This window comes from Pseudorasbora parva, chromosome 12, assembly GCF_024679245.1.
Source record: "Pseudorasbora parva isolate DD20220531a chromosome 12, ASM2467924v1, whole genome shotgun sequence".
Lineage (NCBI taxonomy): Eukaryota > Metazoa > Chordata > Actinopteri > Cypriniformes > Gobionidae > Pseudorasbora > Pseudorasbora parva.
In genome coordinates, this window is record NC_090183.1 from 34243661 (window position 1) to 34262144 (window position 18484).

The window sequence follows — 18484 nt, forward strand, 5'->3', positions numbered from 1 at the left end:
GGCGCTGACATGTTGATGGCCTATACTGGGGCATGCAAGACACTTTGGCTTTCCTCTTCAGGATGTGTGCGGACAAACCCAACCTTTGGGTTTAAAATGTAATTTAAACATTTAAACCAATTGTTGGGTTTGTCCATATTTGGGTTTGTCCCAAACAACGGTTGAACCAACCCAGAGTTTTTTTAGAGTGTGGTCTGTCATTGGTTTAGTTTGAAATGCTTTCATTTCACATTATTATCCCAGTTTTTGATTTAGTCGATGTAATCCCATCATGCTACTTTAGCTTTGGGGCAAAGGAACAGGTGCTCTGAAAATCATTTTCTCTCAAGCAATGTGATGAGAATTGAGAACCCCACAAATGCTTTAAACTGTATATGAAATGTATGGGTGAATATCAATCGCCAATAGACATGCAAAAAGAAATCAGAACAAATCTTTGTCAAATGATGCAAATGTTCATAAACCGTGAAGAAAATGGGTCAGAAGTAATGAAAGCCTAAAAGTAAATCTTGCGATGAGCTTCATTGGATGGATATCTATTATTATATAATATTATTTATTATATATTTTCAGTGATTCTGTGGACTGCTGTAAAAGCCCTGTTGGAACATTATGGATGTGCTCTGGGGCCTCATTTATTAAACTTTGCGTAGGATTTGCGTCAGAAGTGGCATACGGATGAAGAAATATTCGGATTTATAAAACCGTGCGCACGCACATCCTACACAGTTTTCCCTTAATAAATCACAATCAATTCTTAATGTTGCACAGCTTTTGCGGCTTAATGTCACGCCCATAGTTGCCCATAAATAGTCTGTGAAACACCCACAAGTTAATATTCATCGATTGCGAAATCATGGCAAACACAGAGAGGAAATGTAAAAAAAAAAATAACTTCACTCAATGTGAAGTAGAAGTTATTGTTGGTGAATTAAAAAAGAAATAGCTGGACATCAAAGTCGTGGCAAAAAAGCGTCCATCCATCCATCCATCCATCTATCTATCTATCTATCTATCTATCTATCTATCTATCTATCTATCTATCTATCTATCTATCTATCTATCTATCTATCTATCTATCTATCTATCTATCTATCTATCTGTCTGTCTGTCTATCTATCTATCTATCTATCTATCTATCTATCTATCTATCTATCTATCTATCTATCTATCTATCTATCTATCTATCTATCTATCCATCCATCCATCCATCCATCCATCCATCCATCCATCCATCCATCCATCCATCCATCCATCCATCCATCCATCCATCCATCCATCCATCCATCCATCCATCCATCCATCCATCTAATTGAATCTATATCTGCTCCGAAATGTCACCCGTTTTTGTGCGTACGCCTGAGTCAGAGCTTGTGTAAAGGACCGTGCATTTTCCCGTCAAGTTTGCTTTTTTTTAAATGCCAATTATTGCGTAGAGAGCATACGCAACGTTTATTAATGAGGCCCCTGGACATTATGAGGGCACATGCATGTGTCCTCTCATCCCATTTATAAATATTAACAGGTTTCTGGACAAGGGCATGTCCCACAAATTAAAACATCGCCATAGAAACAACCCTCTTGATTGAACACCATTTCACACCACTTCTATCAGAATGTGTGGGTGTGTTGCTGTTTTTTTTTTTGAGTCAGTTACCATCGTTTTGAGTTAGGAAGTGCTGACATCATGGGTGGGTTACAACCCCCTGGTGTTACCACTTGATTAGAATGATTCCAGACAGCCTGATAATGTCTCCATAGCGACAGGCTCTTAAAGTGCAGGTCTTTTCAGACTTGAACATTCTTTAAATGTTAAAGCTTGAATAAGTAAAAACACTATGGTTCTGTGGCAGTTTTTAGAGCGAATTCCTCATTAAAGTTATCTTTTGAACATCGTGTTCCGAGACCCCCCCAGAGGACCGTTCTTTATTCTCTGTTTTTGAGGCGCTGTTAAATCTGTCTCTCCTTTCCACTGGAGGCTTTTTTGAAAACATGATTTTGTTAATGTTCATAAACAAAGGCAAGCGTTTTTTTCTCTTAATTTATTTTTAACCCAGTTAGTTTTCATTAATGTGAAGTTACTAGAAAAGATCTAACTTTGTAAACCAATCTTTAAAGTATTCCCATCAGTGCTCTTTGTCTCCACACAGGCATATCAGTTATCACGAGGAAGAGTGTGGCCCATGATTATCATTCTCTGTCTAATTGCAGCCGTTCTGTCAGCGTTTCTTGATAATGTAACAACTATGATGCTGTTCACCCCTGTTACAATCAGGTAATGTTTGCTATTCCTAAAACAATCTCTTGTCCTCTTTTTTCTCTCTTTACTTTTTTACTTTTGTGCTTACATTGCAAGTATGTGCAGCAAGCAATTGCACTGGAATAAACATTAAAGAAATATGAAAATTCTGTCATCATTTACTCATCCTCAAGTTGTTCCAAACCTGTATGAATTTATGTCCTTTGCTGAACACACAATTTTTGTAAAATATGGGGAACCAAACAATTTATGGACCGCATTGACTTCCATAGTAGGAAAACAATTCTTTAGAAATCGATGGTGTCCACCAACTGTTTGGTTATTGACATTCTTAAAAATATCTTCTTTTGTGTTTAGCAGAAAAAAGAAATTCGTACAGGGTTGGAACAATTTGAACAACATTTTTGGGTGAACTATCCCTTTAAAATACAATGTTCTGTTAGACTTGTGAATCTTCGAGAAACTCCAGAATCCCCGGCCCTATAGACTTTCTGTGCGTTGTTGCACACATGACTTTTATTTTTACAAACTGAGGAATAAATTCAAATGATTTCCTTGGTAATTGACGGCATGCCACAGATGCTGTCAATAGAGTTTAACTTGCATTGAAGCTAGAACATTCCTTTTAAAAAAGTCTCTTCAGCAGAACTACTGCTTAAAAAAAAAACATTCCCAGAAGATATTGGCTTTTTTTTTCTGTCAGTTTGCTTAAAAAATGATATGAGGAGACAAAGAGTCATGTCTACACACTATAAACTTCCTACCTCATTGCTTGTTTCAGCTCCATTTGAGCTTATTTTCACCTTCCATCTTTTCACCATTACATTGTTTATCAGTGTGATTCATTGTGCACATTATATTTGTGTTTTATATCATTTATATTTATATCCTGATGTTCAGCATTACTTATGTAGCATCATGCAGGACAACCCTTCTTCTTCAGAGGATGTGATATGAATCAATCAGGCACTGTGTAACATTGTTTTTTGTCCCATCACTACTGTAAAAAGATCAACAAATCGTTTTTTTTGTTTTTTTTTGAGCCAGGATCTTTTTGTGATATTTTTGTACTTTTCATCCCTCTGCAAATTTCATCCATCAAAATCTTATCAATTTATGTGGACCGTAAAAATCCCTAGTCTGGTAGAATAAAATAAATCTATATTTCACACAGCCATTAAAATGTTATGTGCTGCCTCAGCGTTTTCATGACATTGCTGGTGAGAAATGACTGCTTTTTTTTTGATCATGCATCACCAATTGCATCTTCAAACACCTTCAGGGCTTCAGGGTTTAGAAACACAGGACACATACTCGTTAAAAAACGAATTTGAGAAATTACAGTTCAGCTTTTTGTTAACAGGCAATTTGCTTGTGCAAGTATTTTTTTCATGCCAATTTAGCAGGGAAACTGATTTGCTTATCTTTAGATTTGTTTGAAATTCAGTGTTAATAACCAAACTTGAATTTTGTGCAGCTTACGTGTTTGCTGTTAATGAATCGGGTCCTTCTCTCTCCATATTTTATGGTACAATTACAACTATGTCAGAAGTAAAACCTACGGTATATGAGCCTGTGTAAAACTTGTGGCCATGATGCTAGGACATTTTGATGTTTGCCATGGTGTTGCTATGTGATTGCTTAGTTGTTCTCTGTGTGTTTTTTTGTGTGTGTTGCTATGGTGTTCTGGGTGGTTGCTACAGACCCAAATCAGTTGATCCCATCACCGAGTCTGTATTATATTCAGGTCCATTAAAGTCTGTGGGTTTTTTCTGTGTGCATGTTTTATGGTTATGCATCATACTTTATCATTAAAGTATGATAGATAAAAAATAAATAATTGCATTGACGTTCCAGGATCATCAGTGCTAATCAGGCTTTGTGATGCCTTTTGTACACTAGGTTATGTGAGGTGCTTAATCTGGACCCTAGGCATGTCTTGATTGCTGAAGTAATCTTCACCAACATCGGAGGAGCTGCCACTGCTGTTGGAGATCCACCCAATGTCATCATCGTATCCAACCAGGATCTGCGTAAAAAAGTATGTAATTATTTCTTACCGTTCCCGCTTGATGCTGGGTCATTCACGGGTGAAAGGATATTGTGCTTCTGTTGTGTGCCTTTTGAGAGTGTCTCGGGGAACTTGTTTGACAAATTTGACATGACTGAACAAATAAACAAAACACACAGGCACATTTGTGACCAAGCATTTGTCTGGCATAGAATGATAGCCTCGTGCCAAAACACCCTGTCACTTTCCACTCAAGGCTAAAACACCATGGCATCCTGTCTTACACCTCAGACTATTAATTATGTAGGAATGCTTCTTGCCAGATTCGGTCACACTCTGCCAAATTTGCTCTCTCTCTTTCATTCCGCAGAGTTGAAATCTTTTTAACTTCTGTAATAGCAAGACCGCAAACCTGTAACAGTCATTGTGTACAAACTCCGAGACCAACTGTTTTCGACTGAGAATGCAAAATGTTTGGCTGCAATAGTTACTTGTTACTCATCGTTCCACGGCTGTTCACACTGTATGCCAAAACAGCACATAAGGTACTCACACTGCTAGCACATTAGTAAATCTGACTGAATTCAGATAATTTAGGAAGTTTTATTTATTATATTGGTACATTAATTACCATTTGAGTGTAAATATAATTTTTTATGTAAACTATCAAGTTTGTGAAGATTCCCTAGATGTTCCTCACTGCAGAACACAAGATCCAGGGGATGGGGTTTGGATCCACAATGGCGCAGCAAACTTAATATACTTTTGAAAATCCAGCGTTTAGTTGGTCCTGGTAAGCGCTTATTGTTTTAGTTGTAAACACGCCGCCTTTCTTCTTCCACGTGGGAGTTTGGCGTCAGAGCGATTGTTTCCAGGTGGACTGCCTGAGGCTGAAACTACAACCCAACTCCACCCCCTGGATCTGGATCCAACCCTCATCCGCTCCCTGGATCTTGTGTTCTGCAGTGAGGAGCTACTGGGATTCCCAATTATCATCTGTGTGTTACTTGAAGCTGTTGAAGTACAGTGCAGCAGTGACTAGCTGATGGATGCGAGTGATTACAAAAATTTGGTCTGCAACATCTACATGTACTTTCCTAACTTAATCACAGAACAGCAGCACAAGGACTTTTTCATCATTATACAACCTCTATGATCAAACTCTTTACATCAAACGTTCACTCACATGAAACCACAATTTAAAGTTCCATCCTGCCAATTGGACAAGGTCACAGGAAGGCTGAATAATCTCTAGGTTTATGATGTGACCTCAAAGCAGAGAGCCTTATGTGGTTCTGTGTTCATTGAGCCTTGTGTAATATCGGTGTGATTGAAAAGGTGAGGGGACATTTTGTGATTTATTATTCACTTTAATGGAGTAGATGGAAAAGTGTGTCCCAGGTTTGTGGTTTTGATTTGAAATATTCATGTTCACATTCAGACAGATCAATGCATAAACTCATCGGTGAGGAGACAAAATACACAGTATAGGCCAATCAGGCGTAACATTATGACCATATAATGTTCATAAGGTTCATAAATATCAGACTTGTTTGTTCAGCACATCCCAAAGATTCTTGATTAGAATAAGATCTGGGGAATTTGGAGGCCAAGTCAACACCTCAAACTCATTGTTGTGCTCTTCAAAGCATTCCTGAACCATTTTTGCTTTGTGGCAGGGCGAATTATCCTGCTGAAAGAGGCCATGACCACCAGAGAATACCGTTTCCATGAAAGGGTATACATGGTCTACAACAATGCTTAGGTAGGTGGTACTTGGTAGGTGGTCAAAGTAACATCCACATGGATTGCAGGACCCAAGGTTTCCTAGCAAAACATTCCCCAAAGCATCACACTGGCTTGCCTTCTTCCCATAGTGCATCCTGTTACCATGTGTTCCCCAGGTAAGCGACGCACATGCACCTGGCTATCCATGTAATGTAAAAGAAAACGTGATTCATCAGACCAGGACACCTTCTTCTATTGCTCTGTGGTCCAGTTCTGATTCTAACATGCCCACTGTTGGTGCTTTTGGTGGTTGACAGGCGGTTGCTTTGAGGTCTCTGACTGATCTCCGGCTATGCACTGTGTATTCTGACACCTTTCTATCAGAACCAGCATTAACTTCTTGAGCAATTTGAGCTCCAGTAGCTCATCAGTTTGATTAGACCGCACTGGCCAACCTTCTCTTTCCACGTGCATCAATGAGCCTTGGTCACCCATGACCCTGTCGCCGGTTCACCAGTGTTGATAGATACTGACCACTGCAGACTGTGAACAGCCCACAAGTCAACTTAGTCATCTAGCCATCACAATTTGGACCAAGCTCTCTCAAATCATTATGCTTGTCTATCTTCCTGCTACTACATCTACTCTTAGGACAAAATATTCACTTGCTGGCTAATATATATCTCACTCACTAGCAGGTGCCATGATAAAGAGATAATCAGTTTTATTCACCTGTCATAATGTTACTCCTGATCAGTGTATGTATTGGAGTTTATTTTGTCTGTTTGTTTGTTTGACTTTACTTACTTGAATGTCTGCCAGTTTGTGTTTTTCTATTGCTCTTATTTAGGATTATGGATTTGAATTCAGTTCAAATAGCTAACCTTTTGAGTGCATTTCATGACATTAACTCAAGTGCGTTGCATTCTCTGTATTGCCGCAAGTTTTCATTAGAATAAACTGTCTGCTTCTACAGATAGTTCCCTTTTAGATCATCCACTGCATTGGCAGAGGGACAGTTAAGAATGATGCTGAGCAAGATAGATCTCATAAGTATGTTTACCTGAATAATAACAAATCAGATTTAATAGCAAAGACATTTGAAGCTAGCTTTATAACTCTATAAGATTTGTTATTCTCACCATAGCGCATGAACACACATTAAATATGTTCAATGGATCTGTGCACTTGTTCTGCTTTGGCCTAACATTTGCATAAAGTATACTCCTGGCCTAAAACATGCAGCTTGTTGAAGTGTGCTTTTCTTGTCAGACCTGGTGATTTAAAATAAAACAAAGACAAAGAAAAACCCATAGATTTGCATTGAAATTGTTTTGAGAATAAATCAAGGCTAAAGAACATCATACAGACTAGACATTGGCAGTAAGCAACTACCTAAAACACCCTAGCAACCACCTAGATTTCTAGTAATGTCTTAGAACTCACTAGGGACACACTTAAACACCTTAGTAACTGCATAGGAACACCTTATTAACCACTTGTTTTGCATCATAAAAAGTTTGAAAGCCATGTGTGTTAGTGTATGTGAATTTCTTTGTGTATATGGTCAATGTGTGTGTCAGTATGTGTAAGTGTCCAGCTAAAGCCCTGAATGAGACACAGAGGACAAGATTGAGCTCTTTCATCTCCAGCTCCAGATGCTGATTAAAGATGCTCTCTTTGGAGCCACTCTACCCTGGAGCTCTTTCTGTCACACACTACCATAGACATAATGACTAAGACACAAAAACTGTGTGTGTGTGTGTGTGTGTGTGTGTGTGTGTGTGTGTGTGTGTGTGTGTGTGTGTGTGTGTGTGTGTGTGTGTGTGTGTGTGTGTGTGTGTGTGTGTGTGTGTGTGTGTGTGTGTGTGTATCAGTGCAAAAGAGAAAGCGAGCGGAAAGAGGGTGGCTATAAAAGAATAGGAGATCCATCTTTTTCTGACAGTCTATTTAAAAGGCTACACGCCAAAAGAACAACTATGCCTAAAAACCTCAGTCTATTTGCAGCCATACATTTTTATGCCATATAAACATCTTGTCAGCAAAATTGAATTCCAGCCCCATCACACTTTTTGACAGAGATAGATGAATTAGTGTGTGTGAAACAAATTAAATGATCTGTTTTAATTGAGTGCTTCTTCGCGTTTTAAGTGTGTTTTAAACAGTACATTTCAAGGGTGGTGTGAAAGGGTCATGCAAAGGTAAAGAGAGGACTTATAATATGCTTCCATTACAGGTGTGAATAATGGGACTCTGTTTAGGCTTGAGCACAGACTCAAGCCTTTAACTTTAGAAGACAAAACAAAAGATTACAAACTATTTAGGGCTCATTATGGACGCTTATGTTGCACTCATAGTAGGCTCTTGAGCAATTTCCATTAGGATCAGGATAGGGTCATACTGTCATTCTTGATAAGATACAGACAGCCCAAAAGCACTCAGTCGTGGGAGGTTGGGGCGTCATGCCTAAGTGAGTCAGTGAATTATTCACTCAACTGCTTAGTTCAAAAACATTGATTCATTCATTAATTTCAATATACATCATGTTTTTGAATACTCAATGCAACTTTTTACAATAAAGTTCAAATCGTTATTTAATGTATCTTAAAGTTACAATAGTCCAAATTCACACTTTTTTATTTGCAAAAAAGTTTACCAATACAGCTGTTGAAAATGGACATTTAGGCCCGATATACTCATGGTACTCAAGTTCTTTTCACTTAGGGGTAAAATGGTGTTTGAAGTACTTGACCAGAGATATACTGTATATCAGCCTTTATAGCTAAAATTATTGCAAATGTTGAAACAATCTTAAGAGCATATATCCTATGCCGATACGAAATTTTAACTAAATGAACTGTTGACAAAAACTCGTTAGAAGACCTCAGAACTCCTATTCTAATATTAACCATATTTTCTCAAACAAACTAAAATGAAAAACATTTAGTATTTAATCCCAGCTTTTTTTTGTCACATCAAACCGCAGTTGGCTTGACATTTCTCTGTCGTTTTCTGATATTTCCTAATTTAATAATACTAAATGATGTGTGAAATTAGTAAGCAGTAATCTGGCCATTTTCAGTTGTCTCATTACTCTCTCCATTTTCAGATGGGGAAATGTGGGATATGAAAGATACATAATTTCTGATATACACAAAATGATGTGTCAAAATGTTATCGGTAAAAGGCGCTTTGGATCAAAACCATCTGGAGACAGCAAATTTCTCACACGTTTTTAAAAACAAAAACAAAACACATTTTCACTTTGTCACTAACAGAACAGTGCCTAATAGAAGTGGCTGGACTTTATGAATAACAGTTTTCTAGAGCATTTATTAATCTAGGTAATGTTAAGTAATGTGTTCACTGTTCATTCGTGTTTGTTTATTAATTCATGTTAACTAATGAAGTTCAGATGTTAAAGTTGTAAATTAGTAAGTGCAGAAATTAACATTAACCTATAAGCTAAACAATCGTCAGCACATTATACCCAATACATTGAACTAACATTAACAAACTGAACCTTATTGTAACGTGTTAATGGACTCTAGTAAGAAAGGTCATTAAAAGCCATCAATGAGAGCGACTTAAATATTTCATGAGAAGTTCAATATTTTCCATCACAGTTTTTAATTTAGTTATTCCTCACACTCTTCCATTGGCGACAAAAAGGTGCCTGGTTTAAATTGTTGTTTCATCAGCTGGCTTTCAGAGCTGAAATCGCTGTGGGGTTTGAGTTAATTTGTGGCTCAGTAGAAACATTGTCCTTGTCTGTCAAACTGGCTGTTGCACAGGAAGATGCTCCGGTAATCATGCTCAAGTTACATTTTTCACATCAAGGTCACTTCCTGTTGGGCTGCAATTGACAGTGGGAAATTTCTAAAAAAAAACAATATCCATAAACTTGCATTTCTGACAGGCCTAAATCTCTGGAGAGTAGAACCCATCAAATGCACTACTGCTTTAAAAACATCATTTTGGGTTTCCGTCAGGACGTTCGGTGATGAATGCACAGAGGAGGGCTGTGGCGATACATATGTGTGAAGTGCTGGACAGATTCATCCGTTCTGTTTCATAGTGAGAGATGGCATCTGCTGTAATTATTGACTTGGATGCAGTGGTTTGTGTTATCTCTGTGTTACACTGGCCAGATTTGTTTATATTTGAGAGGGCTTCTGTTTGTGTTGACAACATGCAGATGATGAATGGAGATACAACTTCATGTGCAAAAAATGACACACACACACACACACACACACACACACACACACACACACACACACACACACACACACACACACACACACACACACACACACACACACACACACACACACACACACACACACACACACACACACACACACACACACACACACACACACACACACACACACTCACACTCACACTCACACAATTGAATACATGACATTTTCTTATCTGTTGATTACGATGTGCATTGATTTGATATCCATTTAGCTGGGTCTTAAAGTCAGTCAAACATAACACTTTTATTTCATTACTAAGAGAGATTCCCTGCATTATGAAACACTTTTCTGGGTTACACGTTGTGTGTGTCTGAGGACGCGAGTTCCTGATGCAATAGAGGTAGGAGTCGATGAAACTCTAGGCTCTCTGTGAATGAATGTATGATCCAAAACTATATTTAAGCTTGTGCAAACAGGTGCTTTTATAGTGTATGTGGGTGAACTTGTGTAATGTCGTTTTTTGATCCTGTGTTTAAGATTAAAATGATTTTTTTTAATGATTGTTCCTATTACTGCATCTGACATTGATATTAGTGTCTTGAGGAATCACATCATTTTATTTTATGCTTTTGTCCCCCCCCCCCATTTTTAGCATTGGAAATTTTATTTTTTAAATTGAAACTAGCTTTGAACACCCTGTGTATACTTGTTGTTCTCTGTATATTATGTAAATGAATGGGGGTGTGCAATGTTGTGACTGACTTCTGTCTGCTTGTGTATAGACGTGGATTTAATTTGAGTCTAGTGAAGCCATCACTTTCTCCAGCATTTACTTAATCCGTTTTTAAAGCTCCAATCAGCCTCAGGATCTTTAGAGCCTCAGGAATCGGAATCGAAGCTCTACTATACAAATAGATGGATAACATTGGGCCATATAGCTTAATAAAAATCACCGTGCTGGAAATGTGCTTCATTAATCAACACTTGACTTACATAAAGCATATTATGCCTGGTTTCACAGACAAGACTTAAGCTTAGTCCGAGACTAATATACATGTTTGAACTGTCTAAACTGAAAACAACTTGCACTGACATATACTTAAATATGCCAGTGACATTGTTTTGTCTCCAGATGTATACCACCTTAATTGAATGCCTAATCTTTTTTTTTTGTTTTTTTTTTTGTAATAATATTTTTATTACATTTTCTTGAACACACAACAATGTACATCACAATTCTGTAACAACACACATAATGTACAAAAACAAAACAAACAAAAAGGGGCTCATATTACAAGACAAGTGCAAGAGCACAAATCGACATTGGGTAATACAATATGTACTTTGGAAGCCAGGGTTGACAATACATTACAGAGAACAATAGTTACCCAAATATATAAGCAATAAAGTAGGGTTAGTATGTTGTACGATAAAATACATTTTTATATGAATATAATGAATGCCTAATCTTGGTTTAATCTAAACCCTGTCTGTGGAACCAGGCCATAATGGTCTAAGACCAGTATATAAGACCAGTAACCATCCGGAAAAGGTATGCCTTGCAGCATATATACTGTGCACTCCCATTCAAATATTTGGTGTCGGTAAGATTGTTTTAATGTTTTGAAAGAAGCCTCTAAAGCTGACCAAGGCTGCAATTATTTTATCAGAAAAGCAGTAAAAACTGTAATACTTTATTGCAATTTAGACAATTACTGTTTTCTATTTCACTATTTTAATACGTCGTATATGATTGCTGCTGCCAGAAACCATTCTAATGTGCTGATTTGCTGGACAAGAATCATGTACTATTATTATCAATGTTGAAACCGGTGCTGCTTAATATATATATATATATATATATATATATATATATATATATATATATATATATATATATATATATATATATATATATATATATATATATATATATATTACATATATATATTACATATACATATACATATATATATACATATATATATATATATATATATATATATATATATATACATATACATATACATATACATATATATATATATATATATATATATATATATATATATATATATATATATTTTTTTTTTTTTTTTTTTTTTTTTTTGATTCCTTGATGTGTAGAAAGTTCAAAAGATCCTCATTTATTTGTAGCATTGACTTTGTAATTTCTTGTCCTCATATCAAGATACTTTCGTTCATCTTTGGAACACAAATGAGGATCTTTTTGATGATTCAAAAAGTTCATAAAGAGATCGTAAAACAAATCTACATAAATTGAGCGGTTTAGTAAATTTTCTGAGGAGACTAGGTTGCTTTATGTGATGAGATTGAATGAAGGCTTTTGTTCGCATAAACATTGATCAGCAAACAAACAGAAGTTCAACCGAGCTTGATGCGTGAGAACAAACCTCTTGTGGAAGCTCAAATGTGCTGCGTAACACACAAGAATGAACCTCATTGGTTCTTGCAGAAGCTCAAACGTGATGTGTAACACACAAGAATTAACCTCACTGGTTCTCCCAGAAGCTCAAACAGGCTGTGTAACACACAAGAATGAACCTCATTGGTTCTTGCACGTCAAGCAAACATGCCTGAGCTTCCATTTACCAATACCGAGTCGATGAATGTTTATGTTTGTTCATCATGTGAGTCTCTTCAGAAAATTTAGACTAAACCACTCAATTCATATGGGTTTGTTTTACGATCTCTTTATGAACTTTTTGAAGCGTCAAAGTGCTGGTTGCATAGCTGACTATGGAGAGTACAGAAAGCTCTCTTCATAAAGATCTTCATTTGTGTTTCAAAGATGAATGAAAATGTTTTGAAGAACATGCGAGTAATCAATGACAGAATATTCATTTTAGGTGAACTATCCCTTTAAATACCAATGTTGTAAAAAATGGTTTGTTGTAAAAAACAACACATTTTTAGGTTTAATAAAGTAGGATGGTAAATAGCGAGTGGAAAGTGGAAGGAAGGAAAATAGAAATGCGTTTGGGGACCAAACCTGGAAACCAAAGTTTCCAGGTTTTCCATGGCCGTGGGAACCCTGAACGATCTTTGCCTGTCCTGCATTTCTGAGACAGCAGTCAATCACGACGAAACATCTTGTACTTGTGGCCTCTTTTTTATTTGTCTGTTTTTCTCTGTTTGTTTGGGCTGTGCGAGTCCAAATGGGCCCCCCCATCGGTCTCGACAGGATCACTACAGCAGGGATGTTGCCATTTGGTCAGTCAAGCATCCATCTGTGGAGCTCTCTGTGGATCAGACATTTGTGGCTGGGCATAAGGAGTGTTTCAGGGTCGCTGAGGAGACATCTCATACACCCTGTGCGCTCTCTCTCTCTCTCTGGCATCTACTGGGCCGTCAGTCACACTCCTAGAAATCTCAGCTGCCAATCAGCGTTTCTCCAGGCCCCAGGCAGACAGGCTTTGGCGTACTGTGGTCTGACCGTGGCCCCTGACTGCTCACTAATCAGCTAGCACCAACAGCGAAGGTCTTTTTGCATAGTTATTTTCATGGCTGGTAAAAGTGGGACAGGGACAACAGATATGGAGTGAGTGGAGGTCTCATTTACACACCGTCTTAGTTATTATCACAATATGCCTTCAGGACAAAACTGCCCATTGTCTGCATCTGCATTACTGACAAAGTATCGAGGACTTATGCATCTCTGTATGATAGGGCATTCAGGAAGTCCATGAGGAATAAAGCAGAGGACCGCTTTAATTAAATGTTATCGACAGATCCTCACAAATCTTAGCTAGCCCCGAATGAATCGGTGAGGCATTATTTTGAGGAGATTCAAACGTTAGAGTAAAGCTCTTGGCCTTTAGATGTACTGAATGAAGAATGAACTATCGCTAAAATTTCCAATATATCATTCTTTATTTGAATATTAAAGGCACCCACTAATTAAAATTCTGTCATCATTTTGTCACGCTCAAGTTGTTCTAAACCTATATACTTTTCTTTGTTCAAAGGAAGATTTTTGGAAGAATGTTTGTACCCCTCTCTCTCTCTCTCTCTCTCTCTCTCTCTCTCTCTCTCTCTCTCTCTCTCTCTCTCTCTCTCTCTCTCTTTTCTTCTTCCTGATCTCCTGTAGAGGTCACTGTACACCAGTCTCATGTCTTTGTGTGGCATCTGAGATTATACATGTCGTTTGTTTGCTCACATCTAAAAAAAAATTATTTTTCTAAATCAAACAAGGCCATGTTTATCCTTTCAATCATGGTTTTGTTTAAGGGTGGAGGATTTTGTACCTTGAGCTGCTTTATGATGTTATACCCCCCCCCCCCCCCCCCCCACACACACACCTTTTTTACCAGCCCTTTTTTATTTCTAAAAAATACCTCCTATTCCTAGATTCCTAGAACTCCTATTCACTAGTTGAGCTGAACTACAACAGGGATGCAATAATCTTGTATCTTGCCAGTTCCTTCACGGAATAGAGGGGACTGGGTCTAGTTTTCACACTTTTTACTCATTTATCATTTCTCATGGTACATTTCTATATAGGCACATAATTATAATTTATGGCATACCAAAATACCAAATTAAAATTGAAATATATAACACTTGCTAGATGATAACAGAATTTAAATTGGATTTGGGTTTATCCTTTCTATCATAGTTATGTTTAAACTAAAAAAACAGTAACATTGTGAGACATAATTTTGTATTTAAACGGGTAGCACATAGAATAATGGGCATTAGTTAACTACATTAGTGAACATCAACTAATATTGAACTGCACTTATAAAACATTTATTTATCTTTGTTAATGTTAATTTCAACATTCAGTAATACATTATTAAAATCTTGTTAACATTAGTCACCGTGAACAAACATGAACAAACCACGAACAGCTGTACTTTTATGAACTAACATTAACAAAGATGAACTAATACAGTAACAAATTAACTGCTCATGGCTCATCTGTTGGCTCATCTCTCTCTCTCTCTCTCTCTCTCTCTCTCTCTCTCTCTCTCTCTCTCTCTCTCTCTCTCTCTCTCTCTCTCTCTCTCTCCCCCCTTGTATCCTTGTACTGCTTGTATATGAATATGTCATTGTGTAAACAAGCATCGATACCTCACTACAATGGGTTATACATCAGCCGTATATTGTGAGATAAGTCGTAGGATTAGATTTCACAGATTTTACACATCTCTATCAGTGGTGCCATTTGAAAATGTGATGCTGGTTATGATGAGAGATGGGGTGGGTGCACAGGCAAGGACATATCAAGCTAGAAAGGGCTGCATGCTCTTGATATGAATGATAATTAATAAATAGTCAAGAGCATTTTAAGAGGATTTGTGCCTCATGCAGGTGCTCATTTAAATCCTATATAAGTGTTTAAATGCATCAAGATGCAAGCATTAAAAAGGGGAATATGATTTTGTTGATGAAATGTAATCAAGGCCTCTATCCACATTTAATGGAGAGCCGGTAAAGTGGATGTGATCTCTACTTAGTGCTTAGAATAGATTTCATGAAATACCGCAGCAAATTAATTGCACGTTCACTGTATTCGCATTTTAAAAGAGTGAAAATGAACCCGCCCTCTTCTTCCTCTAGGGGATTGACTTTGCGGCCTTTACGGGTTACATGTTCCTGGGAATCTGTCTGGTGCTGCTGACCTCGTTTCCTTTTTTGAGACTGCTGTACTGGAATAAGAAACTTTACAACAAGGAATCCAGCGAAATCGTGGGTGAGTATTCATTTATTCTGCTCTGTTCCTTCCTGCGCATCAGGTTTCCCAAAATCACTTGGATCTATCCTCATGTGTACTGCAGGTCAACTCAGATTTCCTCCTTTTATGATTCCAGCTCTTTTGTTCTGACGTGCAATGAAACATTTATTCATAATCCCATTGACCTAGATCTTAAAGAATGAGCAATCATTTCTAAAAACCATAGAGTGGTCGAGGGCACACTTGATCTTCCTCGCTGTCAGCAGTTCTTCCTATATGAGAACGTGAATGAGTGTCATACAGCGTTCATACGCTATTTACACCAAATCTCATATCCTATCCAAAGCTCCTTACATTTGGCCTTTGAGCCCCTGTGACTGGGATAGGCACAGTCTACCCTTTCATGGATGATTATAACCTCAGCAATACATCAATTTTTCATCCTCCCCTCCTCCCCCACTTCCCACGATCACATTGATGCGTTTAGTCTCCCTGTACGCTTCAGGCTGTTTTCCCTGATATTTCCATTATTCTTATCGGATGAGCCTGTGCTGAAAGCCTTAACGCGTCTGTATTAAATACATAAATCCTGTCGTAGATGACCTCTCTCAAGACCTAGACTTACGCACTGCTCTCAGACCGGACTTTTTTTGAGGGTCAAGGTTTGTCTGGTTAGCATGGCCCAGCATTAGCCCCTGCTGGTAGATGTCGTAATTACACCATCTGGGCCCACAAAGCATCATTTTCCACTGACAGCAATTTAAAACTTGTTTTCAACAAATATTTTATGTTTTATTTTTTCTTCAAGCAACATTTATTCATTTATTTTGCCTCTTCTTTTCCCCTTTGTCTCTAATGAAGGGCTTCTTGTGGTGTGATTAATGACATTTAGAGTTCAGGTGATTTTCTCCAAAACTGTTCATGAGCAAATAAAGCACATCATTAAATTGTACTTTCAGGTCTTAACTAATTTACATCTTTAAAATTAATATATTTCTCATATTATTATCTGCAATAATACATCCTAACAAAGTGCGTGTTAGAGCGGGGTCATGGCTGCAGATTTGTGAAATTCTGAAAGAACAGGGCCCATTTAGCCCAAGTTTGAAGGCTCTTACGCAGCTAGAAAGGCCGATAAAGCCATCATAGACAGTGACAGGTCAATACCACTCTCACCTAGGGAGTCATCGCTCCATCTCCGCCTCCACTGAGAGTCCAGACATGCTCTGCTCTTCCCCTCTTCTTCCGCATACAGGATTCATATTTTTTTCTCATATTTTTTCACCTAAATGAATTCATGGACTTCACATTGACAAAAGTCTCTCATCCCTTCATGTTGTTCCAAAACTGCATGACTGTCATTCTTTCTTTCTTTCTTTCTTTCTTTCTTTCTTTCTTTCTTTCTTTCTTTCTTTCTTTCTTTCTTTCTTTCTTTCTTTCTTTCTTTCTTTCTTTCTTTCTTTCTTTCTTTCTGCCTGCCATCCATCCATCCATCCATCCATCCATCCATCCATCCATCCATCCATCCATCCATCCATCCATCCATCCATCCATCCTTCCTTCCTTCCTTTCTTCCTTCCTTCCTTCCTTCCTTCCTTCCTTCATTTAGTGTTCATTTATTTATTTATTTATTTATTTATTTATACTGAAAGTCAGTGGGGGGAAAGTCACTGAAAGTCAATTAAAAAAAAATTTTTTAATATTTTTTTTATTTTGTTTCAAATTTTTAACTAGACTTGTTTAGATGTAGTACATTTTAAATTATCTTCTTTTTTAAAATTCTTTTATTAGGAAGTTTGCATGATAAATTGCTTAAAATGTTAGATATAACTCTGTCACAGCATGTTATGCTGATACAGCTTTCCATACAATTTTGTCTTAAAATGCAACTTAAAATGTTCTGATCTCAGTCAAGACCATTTTTAATAGCCTACACATTCTTTTCTTTTCATCTGCTCTTCCTCTCTCCACATTCACCCTTGTTTTGTCTACTGAAGCATCAATGTGCAATTAATCTACAACGGCACACTCAATTAACCTACCTTAAAATTCCTGATGTGGTTGAAGCTGTGAAATGTGATGTGAAATCAAATGTGCCTCAATGGAGTTGCTTCCTCTCTCAGTGGTCCTTGGGTTGCTATGTATTAATTCCAAGGATCAATACACATGAGTTAAATTAGCTATTTAAATTTTTATTTGTCTACTTTGTCTATTTTTTCTCTCTATTTTGACGGCTGTGTTTACACTTGGCATTAACATGCGATCACCGTGATCCGATCGAGAAGATCGGATCATTAACCAATCAGGACATGGTACGTTTACAGTTGTTCACATCAAGTGGCCTCTGTATCTGGATAACCGTTTGGCTTTCCTTTTCCCCCATTATATTTAAATGATGCCTGTGGCGTGTTTTAAAGGCAGAGCTTCAAATGGCTTCTCAGCATAAATTAACTTTCGCTTTAGCCTCTGTGGCAGTTTACACACACAGCGCAGAATTTTTGTGATTTATTCAAGAAAACTACAATCAATCACAAATAGAGAACTCAATCTACCAATTTAAAAGTTTTTTAATGAAT

At 37.4% G+C, this 18484-nt stretch overlaps 1 protein-coding gene across 2 annotated transcripts in view; it reads left to right on the forward strand.

Moving 5' to 3' along the window:
* oca2 (oculocutaneous albinism II) overlaps nucleotides 1-18484 on the forward strand; it is a 118629-nt gene that overhangs the window by 39880 nt on the left and 60265 nt on the right. For both annotated transcript variants that reach the window (XM_067458455.1, XM_067458454.1), the window contains 3 exons: nucleotides 2151-2275; nucleotides 4163-4301; nucleotides 15794-15926. In XM_067458455.1, coding sequence (XP_067314556.1) covers nucleotides 2151-2275; nucleotides 4163-4301; nucleotides 15794-15926 — 397 coding nt within the window. The remainder of the gene's footprint in view (nucleotides 1-2150; nucleotides 2276-4162; nucleotides 4302-15793; nucleotides 15927-18484) is intronic.